The 26,191-nt window shown below is 43.3% G+C and overlaps 1 protein-coding gene across 2 annotated transcripts in view; it reads right to left on the reverse strand.

Moving 5' to 3' along the window:
- Nucleotides 1–21,412: 21,412 nt before the first annotated feature.
- Hycc1 (hyccin PI4KA lipid kinase complex subunit 1) overlaps nucleotides 21,413–26,191 on the reverse strand; it is a 73,881-nt gene continuing 69,102 nt past the window's right edge. The window contains exon 11 of one of the 2 annotated variants that reach the window (XM_057763621.1): nucleotides 21,413–25,817. In XM_057763621.1, coding sequence (XP_057619604.1) covers nucleotides 25,243–25,817 — 575 coding nt within the window. In that variant the 3' untranslated portion in view covers nucleotides 21,413–25,242. The remainder of the gene's footprint in view (nucleotides 25,818–26,191) is intronic. The other variant, XM_057763630.1, reaches the window with a different exon arrangement.

The raw sequence follows: 26,191 nt of genomic DNA on the forward strand, positions 1-26,191 counted from the left end.
CAGCCCCCCAAATTTCATTTGTTCACAGAAAATAATGGCGTCTGGGTAGGTGTCTCGGGCAGTAAAGACTGTGTGAGGACTGTGCTCAATATCCCTCACCCTCACCCCCACACTCACGGAAAAGGTTAACATGGTAGCACCCCAGTGCTGGGAGGCTGAGACAGAGAGAGTCCCAGGGCTTGCTGGATAGCCTGTCTGGTTAAAATGGTGAGCCAGGAGTCCAGTAAGAAACTGTGTCTCGGCTTCTGATGTGCGCTGGGTGGGGAGAGACTCAGTTTTCTTTAAGGGGTTGGCCACTGGGAGTTTAGCCATGCTCCAGTGAGAATATGGGCAACACAAATTGGATTCTCCTTGTTCTTTTTTTTTTTTTTTTTTTTTTTGTGGCAGGGAGGTCATAGGTGGTAGGGGTGAGGGACCTGGGAAGGAAGTGCGATCAGGGTTCATCATGTGAAATTCCCAAATAATCAACAAAAATATTACATTAAAAAAATGCAAGAAAGAAAAGAGAGAAATGGTGCCACACACCAATCCCAGTGCTCGGGAGGCAAAGGCAAGGAGATATCTGAGAGTTCAAGGTCACTGACACACTGACACGCTGAGTCCCTGTCTCAACAACAACACTCCTCCAGAAAAAAAAAAATAATGTGGAGTAAGATTAAGAAAGATACCCAGCATTGCTCTTTGACCTCCACACACATGGGAACGCTACATATACACACACACAAATTAAGCCTCCCATACACACACACACACACACACAAAACCCTTGCCCCCTCATACACACACATAATCTCCCCCACAATCACATACATATACAAGTACACACACACATGTGGGCAGGCACACATAGATTTTAAAAATTTAAAATGATACTCTACCAGATATTAAAAAATGATGTAATTTGGGAGCATCTGAGCAAAATGTACTCAAGTCTGGACTCTAATTCTTCGAGGAAGATAGTACTCTTAGTTAATAAAATAAATAGTAATGAAATATAGATGCTGTGGTGGAGCGTTTGACAAAGTCGTTGGCCATGCTGTCCCACGGCAACTGCAGCGGTCTGGACACGGGCAGGTCAGTCGGCATAGCAGCATAAATGCGGGAGGGGCTCGTGAGGCAGAAAACTCTCAGGAAAGATGGAGGGCTTGAATAATACTGAAAACTACACTAAGACAATCAATATTTAGTATTACATCCAGCACATTCAGCAACTGCATAGGCAAAAATTTAATTTAGAAATCAATTTTTAAAATGCTATCCAGAAAATCCCAAATACTTAGAAATTAAGGAGAAATCAGAAGAAGCTAAAAAAAAAAAAAAAAAAAAAAAAAGAAGAAGAAGAAGAAGAAGCTGAAAAACAGCGAATCATCTGACCCATCAGCAGATATCCATGCTGACCAGGCAATGCTTGGAGAGGGATGGAGAGCGTCCCAGTCAGGGCCACTATTGCTGGGATGGAGCACCATGACCCAAAGCCACTTGGGGAGGAATGGGATTGTTTCACTCACTGTTCCGTAATTCATCATCAAAGGGCAGGAACCAGGGAGTAGGAGTTGATGAAAAACTCATGGGAGGGATCTGCTTATTGATTTGCTCCTCGTGGCTTGCTCAGCCGGCTTTCTTATGAACCCAGGACCACCATCTCGGGAATAGCACCACCCACCATGGGCTAGGCCCTCCCCTGTCAATCACCAATCAAGAAAATGCCCTATCCATTCCTGCCCACAACCCAATCTGATGGGGGCATTTTCTCAAGTGAGGATCCCTTCTCTCGGATGATCCTAGCTTGGGTCAAGAGAGCTTCAGATGCTCACGATAGGAAAGCTTTAAGGTCATGCATTTGACCGTAAGCTTAAAAAGCATCAGGAAAGTAAGTCCAAAGCAAGCAGAAGGAAGTGGATAAAATCAACTAGAACAGAGGTCGGCAAGACAGCAAAGAGACAGAATGAGACAAAGCCAGCACAGCAATCACCAAGGGTTACTGGAGCCAAAACTTTAAATAGAACCAAAGCGGAGATTCCCTGAGCACCAGTAACAAAGACAGGTTAGTACTGGCAAAAGATCGATACACAGACCACCAGAGCAAAGAGCCCAGAACAGGCCACACATATGGTCAATTACAAACGTTTTTAATCCCAAGTCACTTAAAAGTCAGGAGATAAAGTAACTTTTTTTTTTATTTTGAGGGTTTCTCTGTGTAACAGTCCTGGAACTTGTTCTGTAGACCAGGATGGCCTCAAACTCACAGATCTGCCTGCCTCTGACTTCAGAGGGCTTTAACCTTCCTAACAGACGGTTCTGGCTATTTATAGGGAAAGGAATCACTGATTTCTCAAATTATCTACAAAACTAAGCTGAATTTTATACAACAGACAACTGTAGAACCTAAACTATAAAAGCCCTAGAGGACAATACAGTTGCCGCAGAATAAACATGTTTTTAGATAAGAACACAAAAATACGCAAAATGAATGGGAGAAATACAGTGTCAGGTTTTCCAGCCAAAGGACAGTCAGCATGTAAGGACGGAAAGACATTCAGGGCAATGGCTACGAGACACAGATCCAAACGACAGCAAGATCCCACTCCCAATATGCTGGGGCAGCAGGGGCAGAAACGTCAGGGCTAACAAGTTAGCAAGCAGGTGGAAGGACAGCCATGGTGGCCCTGGGGCCAGTGCAGAGTTCATGGACACTAGAGAGCGGCCTGTGGCTCCCCGGAAGGAAAAGCATAGTCTTACCACAGACACCGGCAGTCTACTCCCAGGTGTGTGCTAAGGACAAATAAAATGCATATCCATGTTTTAAAAAACGGCACAGAAATGCCCGTAGCATTTGTAGCTGCCCCCAAACAGAAACAACTCAGAATGGACAAACTCATGGCAGGGTAATCAAGAAAATGTGATTTCTTGGTATCAAACATGATAGGGCGAGAAAACATGAATAACTGATACCGAGAGTAAAAAGACCCGGGTTAAAGCCACAGGCAACAGAAATTAAAAGGATTATGGAGAACCTTATGAAAATGTCAGACAAAAAGGAAAAAGGGAACTGGACAGTTAAGATGAACTGAACAAATTCCTGGAAAACCCACAATTAACCAAAACTCATAGAAGAAACAAAATATCCAAGTGCTTGGAGGACAGTTCAAAGAACTGACCGTTTCATCCTATCTGCTGTCCCACAGAATGAACTCAAGGCCACTTGGTTTCAATGGGGAGTTCGCCAATCAAGGGACAAAGAACACTGGTTGCCTGTGAGATTTTTCGGGAAGTAATGCAGAAACTCCAGTCCTTAGTACTTGAGAGCCTGTAACTCCAGCAGGTTCCTACAAGGCATCCATCGTGGCATCCTCCACGGCTTCCACTCCCACTGCTGCCACAGAGGAGGATGCTTTGCAGCGTGGGAAGAGCTTTTTATTATCCTGACTGGACAGGGAGGGAACCAGACTGAGTGACGGTCCAGCCACTAGGGACCACATTTCTGCAATGTTTTAAAGGTTTTACTTTATTACAGAGCACTGAAGGGAAACACATAGAGGATTATACTTTTCTTAGATTGATTGATTTATCTATCTATCTTTTTGCCTTTTTGAGCCAGGGTTCTTCTGTTTAACAGCCCTGGATATCCTAGAACTCACGCTGTAGACCAGGCTGGCCTCAAACTCACAGAGATCCACCTGCATCTGCCTCCCGAGCGCTGGGATTAAAGGTGAATAAATATCTATTTATTTTTATTTAACTTGCATTGGTGTTTTGCCTGCATATAGGTCTGAGGCATTGGATCCCCTGGAACTAGAATTACAGACAGTTGTGAACTGTCATGTGGGTGCTGGGAGCCGAATCTGGGCCCTTTGGAAGAGCAGTCGGTGCTCTTAATCTCTGAGCCATCTCTCTAGCCCCTAGATTTTTAATCTTGATGTAGACAGCTATAAAAACACCATAAGCATAATATTAAAGCTGACAAAACAAATAAGGCAAGGAAGATAGGATATATAGAAACTGTCACACCTAGTGGAAAGGTAGTGGTTCCCACCTTAAAGTTCCCCTTCAAGAGCCTATGTCTGAAAAGCAAAGGGCAAGCGCACACTGCAGTTTCAGGTGTAAAGGCCTCATTTTAAAAAGCAGTTTTTGTCACCCTCGTTACCTTGTTATCCTCTTCATTTACTTGTCATTTGCTTGCTTATGTTGAAGCAAGGTTTCATCCATAGCCTATCCTGGCCCCAAACTCATGCTCTTCCTTCTGCAGGCTCCACAGTGGGAAATCACAGGTCTGTATTGTCCTACAGTTCCATTGCTGGGAAGACATCCTGACCGCAGCATCTCTTCTAAAGGGAACATTTAACTGGGGCTGGCTTACAGCCAGAGGTTTAGTCCACTGTCATCCTGGAAGGAAACATGGCCGCACTCAGGCAGACATGGCGGTGAAGAGCAGCTGAGAGTTCCACACCCGGATCTTTGATCCCCCAGGCAGCAGGAAGACAGAGAAGAGACACTAGGCCTGGCTTTAGCATTTGAAAACTCACTCCCAGAGGCACACTTTCTCCAACAAAGCCACACCCATTCCAACAAGGACACAACCCCCAAAGGTGTCACTCCTTACAAGCCTATGGGGCCATTTTCTTTCAAGCCACCACATTCCACTTCCCGGCTCCTATAGCCTTGTAACCATATCATAATGCAGAACTGCATTTAATCCACCTTCAAAAGTAACCATAGCCTGTCAAAGTCTCAACGATGTTTAAAGTTCAAAGTCTCTTTGGAGACTCATGGCAATCTCTTAACTGCAATCCTCTGTAAAATCAAGATAAAAAAGCAGATCACATACTTCTAAAATACAATGGCACAGGATTTACATTACCATTCCACAAGGGGGGAAAGGGAGCATAGTGAGGATATGCTGGACCAAAGCAGGACCAAAACCAGCTGGGCGAACTCCAAAGTTTGATGTCAAAGCCCTCTTCAGATCTTCAACTTCTTTCAATTTCTTGACTGTATCACACTTCCTTCTCTTGTGCTGGGGTCTCCAAGGCAATCCAGGGTTCACCCTCACAGCTTCGCACAGTGGCCTCTCTGGGTCTCCGTTCAGGGACATGCCTGACTTTCCTTAGTTACAGAGGGAGATTCCACAACCCCTGTCTTGTATCCTTGACTCTAAAGCCAGAACCATGAGGCTGAAGCTGTCAAGTTCCACTGCTGGCTGAGGCTGGCACATACCCCCTTGTTCAAACACATTGTGACCAGCTTGCTATTTTTGATGGTGTCCTTCACTGCCTAAGCTTGGCTGACACAGAACGTGCTGTATAGACAAAGCTGGCTCAGAGATCCACCTGCCTTGGCCTCCGGAGTGCTGGAATTAAGGGTGTGAGCCACTAACTACATAAGGCCCTAAACGTTTCACTAATTCCTTTTCACAAGTTGGAAGCTTAATTGGTGGGGTCTTGACCTGAGGTCACTTTTCCCCTTATTCCGTTTAGCAGCAGGCTTTTCTTTAAACTTTTTATCTCCTTGAGCACCAAACTTGACTCCATTAAACCCCTAGGGCTCTTTTTCTCCTCTTTTGTACATTTGCATTTTCCCTGTTCAGCTTATAGATCTGCATAAGACTGGCCACTAATAGCCACAGAATACAGTCAACACTAGCCTGCTTCGAAATCTCCTCTGCCAAAGATGTTAATCTCTAATTCTTCAGCCTCAGGCAGGCAGATTTTTTGACAAGGACAAAAGTAGCCACATTCTTCACCAACATATCATAAGAATGGTTTTTAGACCACATAAAATATTTGTCTCCTCTGAAACATCCTAGCCAGGCCTCCACTATTTAAATCACCCTCAGCACCGCTGTCTTCCATACTCCGACTAGTATGGCCCATTAAACCCTGCTTAAAGCATTCAACTGCTTTAATCCCAAATCCCAAAGTTCACATTCTAAAAAAAAAATCATATGGTCAGATCTATCACATCAGTACCTCAGTCCCTGGGACCAACTTCAGTCATTGCTAGGGTTTCTATGGATGGAGAAATACCATGAGCACAGTAACTCCTATAAAGGAAAACATTTAAAATAATTTATTTTCATTTTATGTGCATTGGTGTTTTGCATGCATATATATATATATATCTGTGTGAGGGTGTCAGATCTTATAGTTATAGGCAGTTGTGAGCTGCCATGTTGGAGATGGGAATTGAACCCAGGTCCTCTGGAAGAGCAGTCAGTGCTCTTAACCTCTAAGCCATCTCTCCAGCCCAAGGAAAACATTTAATTGAGGCTGACTTACAGGTTGAATGTTTAGTCTGTTATCATGGCTGGAAACATGGCAACACGCAGGCTGACATGATGTTGAAGAATAGCTGAGAGTTCTACCCAGATTGACAGACGAGAGAGAGAGAGAGAGAGAGAGAGAGAGAGAGAGAGAGAGAGAGAGAGAGAGAGAACAGTGGGCCTGGCTTGAGCATTTGAAACCTCAAAGTACAGTGACACACTTCCTCCAACAAAATCATACCTACTCCAACAAGACCACTCTTCCTAATAATAATAGTGCCACTCCTATGGGCCTATGGGGACCATTTTCATTCAAACCACCACATGTGCCTTTATATGGGGTTCATTTCTTAAAATCTTATTTTTGGTCCTGGGACTGAATCTTCCACATGTAAGGCAAGTGCTCCACCACTGAGCTACATTCCCACCCCAAGATTAACAACATCAGTGAAATCATCAGAAAGTGTGTGGCTAGTTTTTGTCAGCTTGACACACTGGACACCTGGGAAGAGAAAACCTCAACTCAGGGACCGGATTGCCCTGTGGGTATGTCTGTGGAAGGGCCCAGCCCATGGTGCATGTACTACCCCTGGGCAAGCAGTCTGGGGTTGTATAAGAGAGTAGGCTGAGCAAGCCGTGAAAGCAAGCAATAAGTGGTATTTTTCCATGGCCTCTGCTTCGGTTGTTGCCTAAAACTGCTGCCTGCCTTTGTTGAGGAGAAAGCAGGATGTGTTCAAGAGGAAGGATGGAGTATGTGCTAATGAATCAAAATCCTGTAGGTTAAGCCAGGCATGCGGTTCACGCCTGCAGTCTCGGTACTTGGGAGGCTGGAGCAGGAAGACTGCTGAAAGCTCAGGTCAGCTTGGGTTACATAGTGAAGTTCCAGGCCAGACTGGACTACCCTATGAGAGAGAGAGAGAGAGAGAGAGAGAGAGAGAGAGAGAGAGAGAGAGAGAGAGAGAAGGAAGGAAGGAAAGAAGGAAGGAAGATTCTCAAAGGAACCTTAAACAGGTAACATTAAACATTAAAAATGATTGGTGTGGGAGGTCCTTCTGTCTATGTGTTGCTTTTGTTGGTTAATGAATAAAAAAATGCTTTGAGCCTATGGCAGGGAAGAACAGAACTAGGTGGGGAAAACTAAACTGAATGCTGGGAGAAAGAAGGGCAGAGTCAGAGAGAAGCGATGGAGCCACTGGAGACAGATGCTGGGAACTTTAGCTGGTAAGCCACTGTCTCGTGGTGATACACAGATTAATAGAAATAGGTTAAATTAATAGCTAAGAGATTAGCCAATAAGAAGCAAGAGCTAATGGGCCAAGCAGTGATTTAATTAATATAGTTTCTTTGTGATTATTTCAGGCCTAAGCTAGCCGGGTGGTTGGGAACAAACAAGCAGCCTCCTTTCTCCAACAAATTATTCTTATAAAATTAGGAAAAATAGAGTGCTATGTGTTTATTTCAGCTATGGAACAATGATACATTATTGCTTGTAGCAGTCTTACCATGTATCCTATAGCCTATGGTCTCAAACCTGGAACCCTCTTGTCTTAGTCTCCCGAGTGCTAGGATGGATTACAGGAATGTACCACAACTCCTGGCTCTGTAGTTTTACTGAGATCCCCACTTCCATTATTTCTTCAACTTAAGAAATATGCCTCGGTTAGCTTTTCTGGCCTGGCACCGGTGTGACACACAGTGCAACTAGGCTGAGCCTTTCTCCTCCTCCTTCAACCCCACCAACTCTTAGGATTCTGGTTGAAGGAACAGCACAGTGAGAGAACCTCAAGACCAGCTTGTGTTGTCGGCTACAATTGTGAAAACCTCATTGCCCCCATCCACCTGCTAATTCCACGCATGCCTTTGAGAATGTCGTCTCTCGGTGACATTTATCCGCTTCTCATTTGCCAGCCCATCAGTGTTTCCATCCAGCCCTCCCCAATTCCCTACCCCCTCCCAGCCTCTACTACACTACACTCCAGCTAGTGAGAGCCTCTGGACACTGGTGTGGGGAGTTCATTAATCACCCCCAAAGAGAGGTCAGGGCCTTGTCCTTACCACCTGAAAGGTGATCCCGAAGCCGTAGACTGTGTGGTTTATAGTGGGGCTTTTGACCATGCAGTGACAGCTTACCCTCCAGACATGCCAGCTAGGGTCAGCTAGGCAGGCAGTCAACCATAGCTATGCAACTGACTTGGATGGAAACTGTATGTACAGTTGGCAATTCTTCATCTTGTCTTACACCACAGCCAGGAGAGGTCAGCAGTGTGCAGAGTCTGCCAGAAGAGAGGAGGCTACACAAGAACTCCTGGACTCCGCACCCTCCATCCCTCCCGTGGGCTGGTTTTTAGTGCATCCTTTTGCTGGAATAACCCACAACTGCGGGTGTGACCCGCTTCCTGTGAGTACCGTGTGACCTAGCAAATTACTGATCCTGAATCTGGTCTTGAGACTCTCTCCCCGTGCACCGAGACTCTCTAACATCAAGGTCTTTCACACCTGCAGACCTTCACTCCTATAGATCCTCCACCTACAACTTCTCCATGATGCTCCTGTCCCTTAATCACTACTCAATGCTGGCCTGATCTACATAGCAAGTTCTAGGCTTGCCAAAACAATATAGAGAGACGCTGTCTCAAAACAGCAACAAAAACAAAACCCAACAACAACAAAACACCCAGTTAGTGCTGCTTTCTTTCACCTGAAAAAGTAAGCTTTCTTTTTATAGGAAATATTTGAACAGACAGAGAGTCACATTTGTAACTGCAAAGGTTAGGAATTTAAACACGTGATGTGCAAAGTGTAACTGAAATGAGTTAAATTTCCATATTTAAATTCATATGCAGATTTCTTGGAGCAATCTAATTTTAGCAAGAAAATACATCATTACAGTTTCTCTTTTCTTCTCAGCCAATTAATTTTAGTTAACTTCTAGTTGCGAGTTATTGTAAAAAATACTTCATGACTAGGCTTCTCCCTCTCTCTTTTTTTCTGCTGAAACAGTCTCACACTGTAACTTAGGCTGGCCTGGAACTTAGCATGTAGCACAGGCTGGCCGCAAACTCACGTCACCACACCTGCCCCAGTATTTTAAATGTTGAAGTTACACATAAGAATGTCCCATGACTGACTTAAATGTCCTTTTTTTCTTTCTAAAGCACTGGCCACTAACCAAGAGACAAAATTTACAGAAATGATGATGCTTTTGTTCTTTCATGCAAATGTGTATGTTTATTGTGTTAACATAGCTACGCAGCTGGGGTTTGTCTTTCTGGACTTTTATCCTAATGATGCCTACAGTCGTTCATGACAGGGGTGAAGTAACCAGTGTAGAAAGTGCCTATTTATTTGATCCCGAGAGCAGAGGAAGACACCTACGACACATCCTGGATGACAGCCTGCATAAGCAATTACAGAGCCCACATCTTAGTGATTGCCAGCAAACCGGCGGCTGCTCAGAAGCCTTAGCTCTAGAAGGCATCCAGAGATCTTGTGATAGAAAGCATCGCTGAGTGAGTGGGGTTTTGTTTATGTTTCGGATCAATTGTTTACTGTTTGTTAGCTATGAGTCGTTATGCTGGGACTAGTTTTTCAATTGTTTAGTTAGTTAGGAGTCGTCATGCTGGGACTAGTTTAGTTTCGTTTTTATTCTAAGGTCTCTGCACTTTAGACATAAACTTTAGCAGTGTCTTTGGCAGCAAGATAGTTCACCATGAAAACCATTTACGAGCCCACATACTGCTGTTCTCATGTTTACCTTCAAGTCCAAGTTCCTGTAACATTTCTGGTTCCAGCTCTGTACCCTTAAGTGTCTACCCTAGCTAATGTTTCTGGCTCCATAGCCCCATCTCAGCAGAGCAGTCACATCTACGTCGTTTTTGTTTTGTTTGTTCTTTCCAAAAAGGATGCTCAGTATTTGAGAACTGGCCATTAACAGTGTCACAAAGGTGTGTCCTTTGGTTTCATGGGGGGCCACTGGCCACCGGCCACTTTCAAACCCAAGAGATGATGCCAGTTCTTCTTCCAAACTCAAACAAGTGACGCTGCTTCTCGGGTGACAGCACATTATTTGATAGGATTAGGAGGTGTGGCCTTATTGAGAAAGCCTGTCACTGTGGGGTGGAGTTTTTGGTTTCAAATGCTCAATCCAGGCCCCATCTTTCTCTCTTCCTGTTGTCTGATGATCTGGATGTAGAACTCTTGGCTACCTCTCCAGCACCATGCCTGCCTACCTGATGCTATGATGATAATGGACCATACCTCTGAACCTGTAAGACAGCCCCCATTAAATGCTCTCCTTTATAAGAGTTGTTGTGATCATGGGTGGGTCTCTTCACAGCAATAAAAGCCCTAACTAAGATACACATAATTAAAAATAAAATAAATAGCTTTTTAAAAAGCGCTCTCACTATTGGGGCAGAGGGTGTAGCGAGGGTGGATCTTGGAGGAGTTAAAGGAAGGAATAGAGGGTGAGCGTGATCAAAATATATTGTGTTGTTGTATGGAATTCTCAAAGAATTGAGAGAGCAAGAGCAGAAAAATATTAAATGAAGTTCATCAGGCTAAAATAAAATAAACTCATTAAATTTGAATGTATCTGAAAGCAAAGAAAGTGTGGGTAAAATTAGAACTATATTCCTGTGTAGATATAGAACTCTTCTTTGTTCTTTCATCTGACTTACCAAGTGTATAAACTTGCACGTGTACCAAGTGTATAAACTTGTATAAACACATGCACGTATGTACGTGTTTCTGAGCCTGTAACATTGAGCAACGTGCACAAAGGGGACATCCTGGGCTAGAGTATGGCCATAAAGAAATGACACAGTGAGCCGGGCGGTGGTGGCGCACGCCTTTAATCCCAGCACTCAGGAAGCAGAGACAGGTGGATCTCTGTGAGTTCGAGGCCAGCCTGTGCTACATTGCAAGGTCTAGGACAACTACGACTATTATACAGAGAAACCCTATCTCAAAAAACCACAAAAAAAGAGAAAGAAACTTAAACTCATGAGAACAAGCAAAAAGCACAAAAACGACAAACAGGAAAGCTAAATATAAGAAGCACTAAATGTGAATACATACCTTACAGACATTATTTTTACCAGTAACACATATACAGCTACATAACTAACAATTACGACATTTTCATGGCTTTGTAGAGCATAAAAGACGTAGCATGTATAACAGCAACAGAGGAGACAAAATAAGGGAACACTTTTCCCTTCCCATGGGGTTAGACTGGCACACATCTGACGGTGGCTCTGACAGGTTAAAATGTTTAAGATGAACTAGAAGGCAACCACTGAGACAAAGACAGAGGCCACTGTGGAAACAATCGTTAAGTTTAAACATGATAATAGGCTATGTTTTTTCTTTCCCTTTTTTGAGATTTATTATTTTTCTGTTATATGTATAGGTGTTTTGCTGGCATGTGTGTCTGTGTGCCATGTGGTTGTAGTGCCCACAGAGGCTAGAAAAGAACACTGGATCTCCTGGAACCAGAATTACACAGTTGTGGGCTTCCATGTGGGTGCTGGGAATTGAACTCAGGTCCTCTGGAAGAGCAAGGCCATCTCTCCAGTCATAGACAATGTTCATTTGAACACAGACATAGTGAGAGACAAATAAAACAAAAAGACAGAGGCAGAGACTCAGCCTGGCAATGGTAAGTCTAACTGTATTAATATAACATTAAATATGAATTATTAATTCACCCAGAGGCAGAGACTGGCAGTCTAGAAATGTAGCAACATCCAACTACATGATCTCGATGTGTTATGAATTTCAGAAAGAAAGACAAAAATATCAAGTTGAAAGCAGAGGGGTAGGAAAAGAAATGTCATATAGACAGCAAGCATGGGTAGTGCTACACCAATGGCAAACCAAACAGCCTTTAAAACCAAGGAGCACTAGAGGCAGCCACAGTTGGCCACAAGAAGCAACAAGCCGGGTGGTGGTGGCGCACGCCTTTAATCCCAGCACTTGGGAGGCAGAGGCAGGTGGATCTCTGTGAGTTGGAGGCCAGCCTGGTCTACAAGAGCTAGTTCCAGGATAGGCTGCAAAGCTACAGAGAAACCCTGTCTCAAAAAACAAACAAACAAACAAAAAAGAGCACCATGCCAATGCCACTAGATATCAAGAATCAAGAAAGGATTTTAGAGCCTTCCTCAGACACATGGTGCTTATCACACTTAGATTTCAGGCTGCAAGAGCTGCGAGAACACACACTGTGTTGTTTTAAGCCAGAGTTGTGAGACTTGCTACAAACACTCCAGGGAACTAAAGCTCCACCTTCTGAACTCAGAGTGAACGTTTGTCTCCTGTGGAGTTATTGCCTCAGTGAGAGGGAGCTCTTGATGTCTGCTGTTGTTACCATAGAATTGTCACTTCCTCCCTTCAGCTCCACCAGCCTTTCCTCACGTAGTCTGAGACTTTTCTGTTTGGTCACCTGTTTTATAATTGCCCTTTCTTCATAACAGATTCACCTTGATCTTTATCATTACAAAATGCCTTTATCTGTAATAAAATTTCACATAGCAGTTAGCGTGTGTGTGCGTGTGTGTGTGTGTGTATGCATATGCACACACCATGGTGTATGTGTAGAGAGCAGAGGACAGTCTGACAGTTGGTTCTCTCCTTCTGTCATGTGGGGCTCAGGGACCAGAATCATCAGGATTGATTGGCTGGCAACAGGAGCCTTTCCCGACTGTGCCATCTCACTGGCCCCTATAGTAACACTCTTACTCGCTTTAAAGCACCATGGGATGATGTCAGTAAAGCTCACTGACTCCTTTATGACTTCCTGGCAGATATAGTTTGGGGTATGGGTGGTAGGGTAAAGGGGGACTGGAGCTTGTTGGCCAGTTAGTCTAGCCAATTCATGAGCTCTAGGTTCAGTGAGAGACTGCTCCAAAACATAAGTTGGAGAGTAACAAAAGACTCCAGAGACACCTGATGCCAACCTCTGGTCTCCATAGCACACACGCATACACGTGAATATACATGCATAACACACATGCATGATTCTGATTCTCACGACTCACTAATCAAACCCAGTTTTAAGTCCATCTCTGATAGCACTAATAATTGGCATATCTGTGGACCCAATTTTTTGTCTTTATATTTGCAATAAATGTATAAAATAGCATGTTTCTGTATGGCTTTCCCACATATTCTTTTTTTTCTTCCCAGATAGGGTTTCTCTGTGTAGTCCTGGTTGCCTTGGAACTCACTCTGTAGACCAGGCTGACCTTGAACTCACAGAGATCCGCCTGCCTCTGCCTCCCGAGTGCTGGGATTAAAGGTGTGCGCCACCACTGCCTTTCCACATACTCTTAGTTTGTTACCGTTCCCTCCTTCCTGTCCTTCCTCTCCTTCCCTACTTAGACTCTTCTGCCTGAAGTGTTCTATGTTTTATGTGCTCCTCAGTACTCTAAAACCTGTAGCTAGGATCTGCCTGTGAAGAACAGGCAGCATTTGTCTTTCTGGAGCTGGGTTTCTACACTCAGTATGTTTTCCAGACCCATTTATTTTCCTTCAAATTTCACAGTTCTATTCTTGTTTATTGAAAACAATTCCATGGTACATATTTCAGTATCAGTTGAATATGGCTAGCTCCATTTCCTAGGCTGTGAACAGAGCCACATGGGAACATGTATATGCAGGCATCTCTGAAGTAGGGATATGGAAATATGCCCAGGAGAGGTAGAACTGGCTCATGTGGCTGTTTTAGCATTTTAAGGAACCATCAAACTGATTTCCATTGTGGTTGTACCAGTTTTGTTTTGATTTTGTGACAGAGTCCCCACATATAATCCAGGCTGAAATGGAACTCACTATGTAGCCTAGGCCAGGCTTAGCTCTATATCCTCCCAAGTGTGGAATTACAACTGTGCGCCAACATGCCTAGCTTCAAATGACTTAGTTCCTTAAGATGTGTGCATGCCTATGCGTATGCTGGTCTGGAATTCTTGATTCTTCTGCCTCAACTTCCCTAATAATGGGATTACAGACATGTCTCATCATGCCTGGCTTTGTGAATCTGTTTTAGTTCTGTTTTCCCCTCAGTGATTCTCAGAATTTGTAATTCTCACGTAAGTAATTCTCACGTAAGTAATTCTCACCTAATTCTAGAATTGCGTGTGACACATTTTACACCAGTTTTCTACAAAAAGGGATCATGGTATTTCCTAATGGGAAGAGAGCGGGGATGTGTAGATCACATTAACCTGATCAATGATTCAGTTGACTTGATCCAGGTTGTGACTTTATAAGGCTTAATTTACTCTGACCCTTCTGTTTCTAGGGTAAAGCTCTTTGGCGTTCTGTGGCTTTTCTGTTGTTTTGTTGTGTTCTATTGGTGCTGGGCTTCGAACCCAGGGCTGTACACATGCAGAACCTATGCCTTAGCACCATGCGGCATCCCCAGGTCCGATCATGAGTCAGCTTCTGAGATGTAACTTGCATTTTCCTCTTAAATAAATACTTTTCTTTTTTGCTTGTTCAGTATTACAAACAGTGAAAATATCAAAATGACAACTTGGCTCTAGTTTTCAGCCTCTCTTTCTCTGTATCTCCCCGTATCTCTCTCATCAGTCTTTCTGCTCTTAGCAGTTGATGAATATGGCAACCCATCCCCTCAAGCAGACAGCCATCAGGGCCAGACTCACTTCTCTGAAGCTCCCCCTTACAGGGCTCTGCTCTCTCAAATGCTGGCTGGTTTGGCGGCCTTCCATTGGTTTCTAGTTCTGTGTGCTGTTGCCATAGTATGCTTGTATCTCTGATACTTAGCAGTGAATTTTTCAGGGGTCTTTTGCCCTAATTTGTGTCAAAAATTGGCAAACTCCAAATGGAAGAAATAGCTGTGGAATCTAGTCCCTTCTTCAGACTGTACAGGGAGACCCCACATCTCACCCCCGCTCCCCAAGTCAGTGACTCAGAAGGATTCCAAGGGCTCACCGTACAATTGTGTTCATGGCTACAGTTTATTACAGCAAAACACTGGGAAGCCAAGTCAACAAAGGGAAGAACACTGCACAGGATGAGATCTGGAGGAAACAAGGTCTGAGCTTCCTTACTCTAGTGGGCGACACCTGCTGTGCTTGATTCAGCCAGCTCTGGACCGTGCCCCTTATGGGTGCTCACTAGACACTTACTGACCAAAGTTTGTGTTACAGCTGAAGCACATATCCCAATTCCATACTCCCCAAAGATGGCATTCAGTATAAACCGCATTGCTGAGAATATGCAGCTTCCAGAGTAGGGAAGGTGGAGTGTTTTAGAAAGTTAAGTTCCCAGACTCTAGCCAAAGCCCAACTTAAAGTTCTTCAATAGCTTCAGATTTGGCTTCCAAGCAATTTTATCCAGTGTTGTTTATTTTTCTAAGGGTTGCATTGTTGTAAAATTTCAGGTTGTCTATGCATTGACTTTGAAAAATCGTAAAGCTGTAAGTTCAAGATGATGGGCTGTTTGTTCCTCTGGAGTAGATGCTTATTGTCAGGAAGCCAGAAGAGTACTTGAACATGGCTTCAGGAATTGACATGATCTGGGGAGGGGGTTGAAACAGTCCTGCTATGCAGACATGGCTGATTCTGAGCTCACCATCCCCCTGCCTCAGCCTCTCAAGTGCTGAGCTCTCTGCCCATGCGTCTGTGGGAGAGCTATCCCCTTCACTTCACTTTCTCTCCTGTGGTAGAGATTTAAAGCCCTAACCCCAGGCACGGGCACTGTCTCAGCTCTCTCTCATGACGTGGCAGTCACTGCCATCCCGTTTTTAGCTTCCTGAAGCAGTAAGATGAGCAGAAAGTAAGCTCACGTCTTAAGTGTTTCTTCTTGATTCTTCTATAATCAGCCAGCATCCCCAGGAAATAAGCTGGTTTTTTTTTTCAAGTGCAAAGATTTGGTTTACTTGAACCTGTTACCAGAATTTTTTTCCATAATTAAATATCTCTCAATATTGACAAGAAGAGAAGCTGTGTTTCTGGAGGAAGCCATTTGTGGACAATAATGTGCTCTCACTTCAGGGTGGTTTCTGAGCTAAGCTGGGGAACTTTCTGGGAATGAAGTTCTTTTTGGTATTTCAATCCCTCCTTATAAAGCCAAGATCTGTCTCCATCATTAGCACACACTACACCGTGCTGTAAACTGGGGCCAGCATATCTACTTTCAAGCAGGTCCACAAAATCCCACGGACAATCCATGACAGACAGCTCCATTCATAAATGGACCCTGTATGACACAGCTAAGTCAGCACAACAAGCTGGTTTTAAAAGTTTTTGTTGGGCCAGTGGGATGTCAGTGGGACAAGGCATCTGCCACCAAGTCTGAACTGGATTTGATCCTCAGGACTCACAGGGTAGAAGAGAAGCAACTCCTGAACACTGTCCTCTGACCTCCACAGGAGTGTGTGACACACATGGGTGTGCATGTGTGCACACGCATACACACACACACACACAATAAATTAATAAATAAATATAGGAAGCTTTCCCTAAGTTCTTATTTATTATCTAATGGGGGATTTGATGTTAATTATTCTGATTTCCATTGTCAACTTGACAGGATTAAGGATCACCATGGAAATACACTTCTGAGTGTGTCTGAGAAGGTGTTTCTATAAAGATGCAGTGGATGAGGGAAGGCCCACCCAGCATGTGTGTGGCACCGCGCCTTTGGCTGCGGTGCCAGACTGAATAAAAGAGAGGAGTGAGCCGAGCACCAGCACTCCCCTTTCTCCTTCCTGGCTGCAGATGCCTGCCGTGTGAGTGCACATTCGGGCTGCACAACTTCTCTGCCTTGACTGACTGCCTAGGCCTTGACTCTGGAGCCAGCACGAGCCCTGTTTCCCTCAAGCTGCTTTGGCCAGGCATTTTGTCCAGCAATGAGAAGTGAAAACTCCAATTTTCTCTTTGGACGTTTTAAGGTGAGGCTCTTCAGGAACCTTTGGAGAGAATCAAGATTGTAAACTGGGTATCTAGTACATAGAAGCCATGGTACTTGGGGAAGGCAAAGCTGAATCCGGACTCAGGTACTTGTGTGGGAAGACAGACAGCTAGCTGCCTCTCCTTGAGAGGGTGGTGTTGAGGTCCAGCTTGCTGACATCTGTGCACAGCCTTGATCCAGTATAGCCAGTAGCCTTCCTCATAGTCTTCTGCTGACTGAACAGGGACGCCCCTCATCTTGTTTATGTGTTTACTAAGGGCTTCCTTCACAATAGGGCCTGTGCCTAGCATTTATGTGGCAAACAATTATTCTTATAACAAGAGCCCATTTTAAGAAGTCCAATCATACCTGTAGCTCTAAAATTTCCATCACTGTTACATCCATGTCCCCAAGCACCTGGATGGGCGTAAAGGGTGCCGAGCTGCACCTCGGGATGGCTCCCTGAGCAGACAAGAACACAGCTTGTATTCCTCATCCTGCCCTGCTGGCCTCTCCACAGGGGATTTAATACCACAGCTCCAACCTACTCTGGCACATCGTGCAGTATTGCTTGAGTGGTTTTTCCTCTTCGGTGAGCTCAAAGTGTATTATTTCCCATTGCAGGTGGTTCATGGCTTTCTTTCTGGCCGATTTTCTCCTTTTGAAGGTCTTATACATTTCAGTTTGATTGATGTAAATAAATTAAAAGGCTTAGGGAAAGAAGTAATTATTGAGCCAGGTGTTGGTGGTGCACACCTTTAATCCTACCACTTGGGAGGCAGAGATTCCAAAACTACACAGAGAAACTCTGCCTCTAAAACAGATAATCAAACACCAAAAAAGAAGTAATTATTGCAATAGGATTCTGAACTAGTGAGGGATTACAATAAAAGAGGGGAGGGTAGTTTTAAAGGAGAGAAGAAACTGTAACTGGCAATTACGCGGAGGTCAGGGGTAGAAAGGTGCAGATTAAACTATGAGCAAGGGTTCCGATGAGCACCCCACCGGCTCGGCATTCCACAGCAGCGCACCCAGCCCAGCCACAGCTAGTAAAACACAGAAGACAGGTCTTGCCTATTTTGTCATCTATTTTGAGTCTCATCGTTAAGTCAGCAGACACAGGAGAGAATGATAGGGCAGAAAACAACAACAACAACAAAGTTAATGCCAAACACTAGCATAGAAAAATCATTCTGTTCCTTTATCGCTGAGGAAAAAGAAAACATGATGTCTATATTTGCAATATATTTATGCAGATACATGCCTAAGAATCACAGTAATCACAGTTTACTCTGCTCCATGCAGGGGAATGGGAGGATCCCTGCATGAGTGGATGAGAAGCAATACAGTCCGCTGTGGTTTTGCTGCCTTCCTGGACTAGAGTCAGAGTCCATCTAGTAGAACACATCTTACTCTATCGTGCAGAACGTACTAAAGCCTCACTAGGGAAAATGCAAACACAGCACAATGTAGTGACCATCGTAGAGCAAACAGTTAGGCCCAAGGGCTGTTAGGGTCAAGGTGCTTCAGAAGAAACTGTGGGGATCTTCAGGGTAGCCCTGAGAAGTCAGAAAACACTGACTTACCACCCTTGTAAAAGGGCAATAATTCAAGCCCATGAACCCCAGCTAATGGGCGGTGTCAGAATGGCTTAGAGAGGACAGGTCTGCCCGTATCATCCTGGCTTCGTTACTGATTCCAGGAACTCTGTGTCCAGGAAAGATGAGAATGCAAACGAATGAAGCAAATGCACGAAGCATCTCCATTTCTCTTTCTTTGCACTAAACAAATTGGAAATAATAATCTGCAATCCTAGCGGTTGCTTCTCAGTGGTTGACTTAGCAAGGCTCTTTATGACGCCCCCCCCCGCCCCTGCTGCCACCATGAATCCTAACTATGAACTCTTACAGACCCAATCCCTCCCTCATGACCGAGACGCTCTTCTGCACAGAGATCCCCAGTTCTGCAGGTACCTTACTCCTTGCTGCAGCCAGAGACGCCAAGGTGACCCTTCACGAAGGGAGTTCTATTTAGTTTTGCTTTGTTGACAAGTCATCTGAAGTTAAACAGCAGCAAAGATGTTTTAAAAGAGACTGTTGACTTAATGGATATGCACTCACATACAGGAAACAGTCTATTTTTTTTTAATGCCAGAACAGTTTGTCTTTCACTACAGGTCTCTGTCAGTAATGTCACTGACAACTGAGAAACCCCACAGAAAATACCAGATCTCTTTGAGAAGTCTTTTCTAATAACAACCCACCACCAAATACCTAATCCACTGCTGGTAGTTACTGGGCCAAATTTTATGTTAAATTGAGGAACTTACTAGAAATACAGGTTTCCAAGTTTCACACACAGTGATTAGGATTCTTGGGAATTAGCACAAACCCAAGAATCTCCATTTTCAAAGCATCAGTTTTTCACAACAGAGGTTGTGGCGTATGTGTGTGCATGCGTGCATGTTGTGTGTGTATGTGTGTGTGTGGTCGTCTGTATAAGTATATGCTGTGTGTGTCTGGGTGTCCACCAAGGCCAGAAGAGGGCATTGGATCCCTTGGAACTGGAGTTGGTTGGGCCACTGGATGTAGGTACTGGCAACTGAACTCAGGTCCTCTACAAGACCAGCAAGCACTCTTAGCTGCTGATCCATTTCTTGAGTCCCAAGCCTGTCTTTAGACTACATTTTGATAAACAGTGTTCTTCCTTGGTATCAAAAAACACACATGAATGTTGTGTGTAAGTGCGTATATTACATATAATATACATAATATGTAATATATACACAGACATTCAACATAAATATAATGAAATGGGCTCACACTACCTACAACATATACAGATTCACATTTTTAATAGCTATATCATATCCCACTATATGTACTAATTGAGACATTTAAAGTCCTGAGTTTTTACAAACAACAAAATTTAATGCAAAACAGAGTAGAACAGTTATAGGGTAGGATTACTAGGTCAAAGGGCATGGGTAATGAGTCTGCTGAATTGCTCATTAATCCATTTGTAGCAACTTACATTACCACCAATTATCTCAGGCACTAATGATTTCTCCAGATAAATACAAATACCAGTTCCAGTCTTTACCAATCTAAAAAGCTAAGAAACCATTTATTTTAATTTGAATTAGTATATTTTAAATACAGCAATAACTAGCATTCTAATTACCAATGAAGCACAATTATCTCACATTCCACAAAATATGGCATCATTTAGTTTCATTAAAATTTTACTTTAAGATGGACTAAATGAGTTTAAATACATGTCCATTTGACAGGACTTAGGATCCTTTTATTGAGCAATAATAGAGCTGTAAGGCCAGCCTATAGTCAAGGTTGGGCGTGGCCATCCAGCACTTGGTGACCTTGAGCAAGGCACCTGCTCCCTGAAAACTTCAGTTTCCTCTTTTGTAAAATGGGGTGCTGCTCACTTTTAAAGACAGTTTTGAGTACTCAAGTGATGAATCAGCTATTACAGCCACAATCACCCAAGAGAAATTATGGAATGATTTTAGTCCTTATGAATGACTATAGAGTAGGCATGCAGGTATTAACAAAGTCCGACTCTACTAGGGGAACCGACCGTGTGCCAGGGACTCTGCCGTCACTAGAAGACTGCTCGTGTCACAAGATCCAGTTACAAGTCTTTAAACTGTCAGGCGCTGGTTCCACAAGCCATCTTCTAAGAGTAGCTAAGGAAGTATTTGCTTAGGTTAGCAGGAATTAGTCACATACATAATCAACTGCCCACTAGAATGATTTCTTTTTAATGGGGCTTGTTTCAGTATATACAATGCAGATCAGGAATGCCACTGGGATCTCCTGCCACCAATAAATGAAATATTGGGGTGTATCTTACCATCCAGAAGCCAGCAGCAGCCCAACTCTGCTCTGCCCACCACACCTAAAGGCCTGTGCTCAGGTCTTGAGGAAACCCTCTGCACTCAGAGACAAACTCACTGAAGTTAAAGGCAATCCTATTCACTTTGGCCATGCTTCAAGAACCCCTCCCGCACCCGGAGCTCATCCTTGGATGGACACTAATGAGGTTTCTCAGTTCCTCATCCTGAGCTATAAAGGCAGGAGTGAATGTCATTGGCCGGCTAATGGCTGCAGCTCCCAGCAGTGGGGCTCCCCGATGCTGACTTCTGCCCCTCCCATTGTGAAGCTCACAAACTCTTATAGCAGCTTTTAATGAATAAAATGATCTTGAAAATTACTTTTTAGTTTTTATTTCAATGAAACAAGAGGAAACATGATGTATAAAGTACTGCATATGTAGAACATGTATACAAACGTACAAAACTTCAAAAAACTCAACTCCAGTTTATTTCAATGCCTTAAAAACGTAGAGAGCACATAAAAATATCCAAAGTCACGTTTATTCTTAGGAATGTAAACTCTAGAAAAACAATGACAAGTTTATCTGTGAGAAGAGTTTAGCATTACCACAGAGGCACAAAGTCAGCTCCAACAAGAGACAGTAAGGGGGACAGGAGAGAAAAAAAAAACCCACAATTGAGACCCATGTCCACTAGCATTCCACTGTAAGTCACAAAACCATCTTCAAAGTCTTTTTGGATATGTGCAAGTTACAGCGTGCAGAAGCTAGCACACTGGTGCACTCTTCACCGGTACTAAGCACACATGTGTGAACGCATGCTCACTAGAGGACGAGGGGTCAGCCTTCACGCAGGGACTGGGAAGACACTCTTGTACATTAGTTTCTATCTACAGCGCCTTAGCACCCAACATTGTGTTTTTCTGTTACAATACTTACCATATGCTTCCTTAATGTGCTTTCCTTATTATAGACATTTAATGTGCCTATAAACCTAGACATTAAGCTACCTTACTTCAGCTCTTGCTTAAAATCATGTTTCAGAGTAAATATTTACCCCGTAATTTACTGTTCAACATTTTAGTTATGACTTTCCAAAATGGGCAAAATCCCTTTAAACTGGGATCCTTTCTATCTATTTTGATTTAAAGAAATACTTCCCTTTAATTCAACTTTTAACAACTGGGTATTATTTGCAGAATGGTTGCTTTACAATTGAAAGGGCAATGAAACATTGCTTTTTCAAAACAAATAAGTTGTTAGGGAATCCTTGCTCTTGGTGTTACAGAGATGAACAGTTCAGGAAGCCTCCTAGTGACCCCCTCCGGATCGAGGCTCCAGGGAGGAAGGGAGACACCCAGGCAGAGGGACCCCTGGAAAAGACCTGCACTTCAGAGGTTAGTGCTGGGCACTACTTCACAGGGGTGCCCAGGCAGCACGGCTCTATGAATGCAAGGGTCAGGCCAATTCAAGAACCCTATCTTATTATAGCTGAATTATGGGGTGCCAGACCCCAGTTCTGTGTGGAATCCTCTTGGCAAGAGCTATTACTCTGGATCCACTTAACAACTTTATAGAAAAGTGATCCACGAATCTACCCAACCTTTCACATTTGAAAGATGAGTAGGGAAAGACTTGTGAGTATAATAACAATTGTTACCGTAGTTAACATCATCTGACTTTTACAACTGTTATAAAAAGCCTTCAATGTACACAATCCGCATTTGAAATAGTATCAAAAGTAGTACAAAAGAATCTATTGTCAATGTAATTCCACATTCCAGAGAATCAATTGTTGTAAATCATTTGGAGCCAAAATTCAGACTCACTCCATGGTGTAAGCTGTCACAGAGCCGTAAAGGAGCATGAACACATGCAAACAAGCTGTGCACCACGGAACAGTTCAAAAAACAAAGGCAGCACCTTTCCTCTGAAAAGCTGCAGCAGCCGAGGCTCTGGTTTCATTCACAATCAACAAGAGAAGCAGACGATACCTCATTTTTACTACAGAAATAAGTGAGAACTAGGAACTTAAAATGAGAGGGTGTAACAAGTCATGTGTCTATGTTATTAAAAAGTTAATGAGCTGTCAAAACTAATGACAGTATGACGATCTAGTATCTAATATCTGTGCTTGCAGGCTGTGAGAGCACTGAGACCCCTGCATATTAGACAAGTAATTAGCACTCTGAGACTGCCTGCACAAAGATGAATGCACACAGCATCATTGGGGACCTTGTTAAAATGCCAGTTTTGATTTACTAGGTCTGCCCCTAAAACTGTGAAGTTTTATTAAGATACCAGGTCACACCAATGGTCTTTGAACCACATGAATAGCAAATGTCTTGAACAATATCAAAATGAGGTTTCCTTATAGTAGTTGAACATTATCCTGATCTCTCATTTATGCCAGATAATGTTGCTTTAAACTTATTCTATGCTCAAGCAAGCACCTTAACTTGCCTAACGACAATCTTTTCAATTTCTTCTTAATATTTATCAATACTGTTAGTGACTATGTGTAAGAAAAGCTCTTTGTTAAAGAATTACAAAAAGACAATAGGAACTTCACAGTGACAATTTACAAACATTTTCAATGGTACACAAGATTACTATTAAATCATTCCAATATCAATCTTACTCTCTAGTTACCTTATAACTTTTGAGGACAACTTAAGCCGACAGTTCATTCATTACTGAAACTAAAATGTTAAACTCATTGATGCTGAGAAGCACAGGTCTTAGCCTGTAGGTAAGTATTTAGAACTGGATCTCAGCTGTCAATGTTTTGCACTCTACAACAATGCAGTTTTGTCGTCAATATGAGCTGGACCCACGTGGGTTCAAAAACGGAAACACAAGCATGTTCTTGTGACCACAGCTAGGGACCATGAATAAGGAGACCTTGGTGTACTAAGAGTCAAAGAAACCAGGAAGTGGTCAGCTTCCCAGGTCTTCCCCACTGACTTTGCTTCCTCACTCCAGTCACTACTAGAAGACACTGGCTTCCTCGGTGCTTCAGCCAACAGAGCAGATCAGCACAGGCACCGAGCCTGTGAGTCCTCCAAGAGGTCACAGAGCTCCCCGGAGCTATAGACACAGCTGTTTAGCTTCTGCCTAACTGTCTTTCTTAGTTTAAGTGTTTGATTGGCAGGGGTGGGTGTGTAACTGAATTATTCTTTCTACATCATAACAAGAACACTTAAAGCTCACAAACGAGAAGTACATTCTTCTTTTCTTATATTAAATTGAGGAAGACAAACACAAGCAGTCCTAAGATAACACACAGTGTCCTTTGTCCAGAGTCACTGGCTTCATTTTCTTTTATCACATTTCCTTCATTTGTGGACAGTTCACTATTAAATGCTTGATACTGGTATCTTGGGAGCTACATTGCAAGATTGACAGTGGTTTCCAGGAAGTCTTCTGTGATGTAAGCTCTGAACTCTAAAATACAATCTAACTAGGATTCCAGAGTTGAGCAGCAGAGTCATTCAGCTTTATGGCCGGTTATACTTTAGAAACTGAAAGGGACTTCCGCCTGTGGAATCCAGATCTCGAAAATGTTATCTACCAGCAATCTCAGTTTTGCAATTTAATATTCTAAGGACATCAACAGAAATCCTCCCGCCTTCCCTTTGCAACTGTCCTGCCAGGCAACTTGCAGTGTGTGAGCAAACTGTCCTCATCTTAAGGATGTTGTGGTCACAGAGCTTTGACGGCACTTGGCATCCTCACTGCTCTCTTCTTTTCCACAGGCCTGTGTGTCGTCATGGCTTCACGGACTCGCTCCTCTGTCCAGGCTCCACAGCCAAGTCCTCTCATACAGAGACTCTTTGACTTCTCAGGGCAAACACACAGACACTACAATATGAGGTATTAAAAACAACCTCACTGAGGATGTACCAACTCAGACAACTGCAAAACTTTATTGTCACATTGACAATCTTAGAGCAACAATAACAAGGGATGGTAAGGAGGAAGGAAGAGTAAAGAACTCAAGCCAAGGGGAGAAGGGTATCCAAGAAATTACAAGACCATATTTCAGTTTTCTGCAAACTACTAATTCTTCCCTTCATAGTCAAAGGAGCCTTCCGAATTCAAGACACAGGCCTCCTGCCAGGACCAGGCATGAAGGACTTGGTACTTTCATATAGGAGCAAAGCCATCTTTCCAGCCTCACTGGTAATAAGAGAAAAATAAGTTACAAGTTAATCTGCGGACAAAGTGATGCTAATACTGGGAGGTCCCTGCGGACTTGCTTGATACTTCATGGCAAGCTCAGTCCTTTCTGACACGTAAGCGAGCTTCTCTTCTTGGAGACTACAAGCAGAAAACCTATGGGCATCTGCCCCAGCAACACAGCCAATGGCAGGAGAGGGGCTGCGTGGGACTGGGACACCACTGACCTGTTCAAAGGATTTACTAAACACAGTGGCTGCAGTCTTAGCCAAGCCTTGGCTGTTGGGCTTGGGCAGGGACTGGCTGGAGGTCAAGGTCAGTCTCTTCAGAGAGAGAAGCTCAAGGTTCTCGCTCTGGGCTCTCTGGGTTTGTTTGCGAGCAAAGTGATCTCTGCAAGATTCCCCTGCAGGTTCTCTCTCTTTTGCTCCAGCTCTGCTTCCTCCTGACCGTCTCTGGTTCTTTCCTACACCTGTCTTGTTACTACAATTGTGACTACTGTTTGAGAGACCCGATTGGCTGGTGCTAGACGCAGCCCTGGAATAAAATCCCTCGTCAACTTCAGTTATCTCCATCAGTTCTTCTTGACCTGTTAATTCTGTATCTCCTAAACAAAGAAATGACAAAGATTAATTAACATTAAGTATCTTAAGCAACATTTAAAAGAGTAATACCAAATCAATTACATTTAAATCAATACCTTAGCAGAATTTCTTAAAGCAATAGATTATAAAATGAAATCAGAGAATAAATTGAAACATTTTATAAATGTCAAAAAAAGTTCATTGTAATTAAATGACAGTGATTTAGAATATATTAATCCAACAGCATGCTGTAAACTATCCCCCACTACGTTTTTAGAAAGAGTTCTCCTATTATGCATGCAAAGAGCAGAAGCAATTAGAAAAACCATCAGACATTATACACTGGGGGGTGACCTCTCTATCACAGCTCCTACCAAGGAACTTAAAACAGAAGAAT

This window comes from Chionomys nivalis, chromosome 1, assembly GCF_950005125.1.
Source record: "Chionomys nivalis chromosome 1, mChiNiv1.1, whole genome shotgun sequence".
Lineage (NCBI taxonomy): Eukaryota > Metazoa > Chordata > Mammalia > Rodentia > Cricetidae > Chionomys > Chionomys nivalis.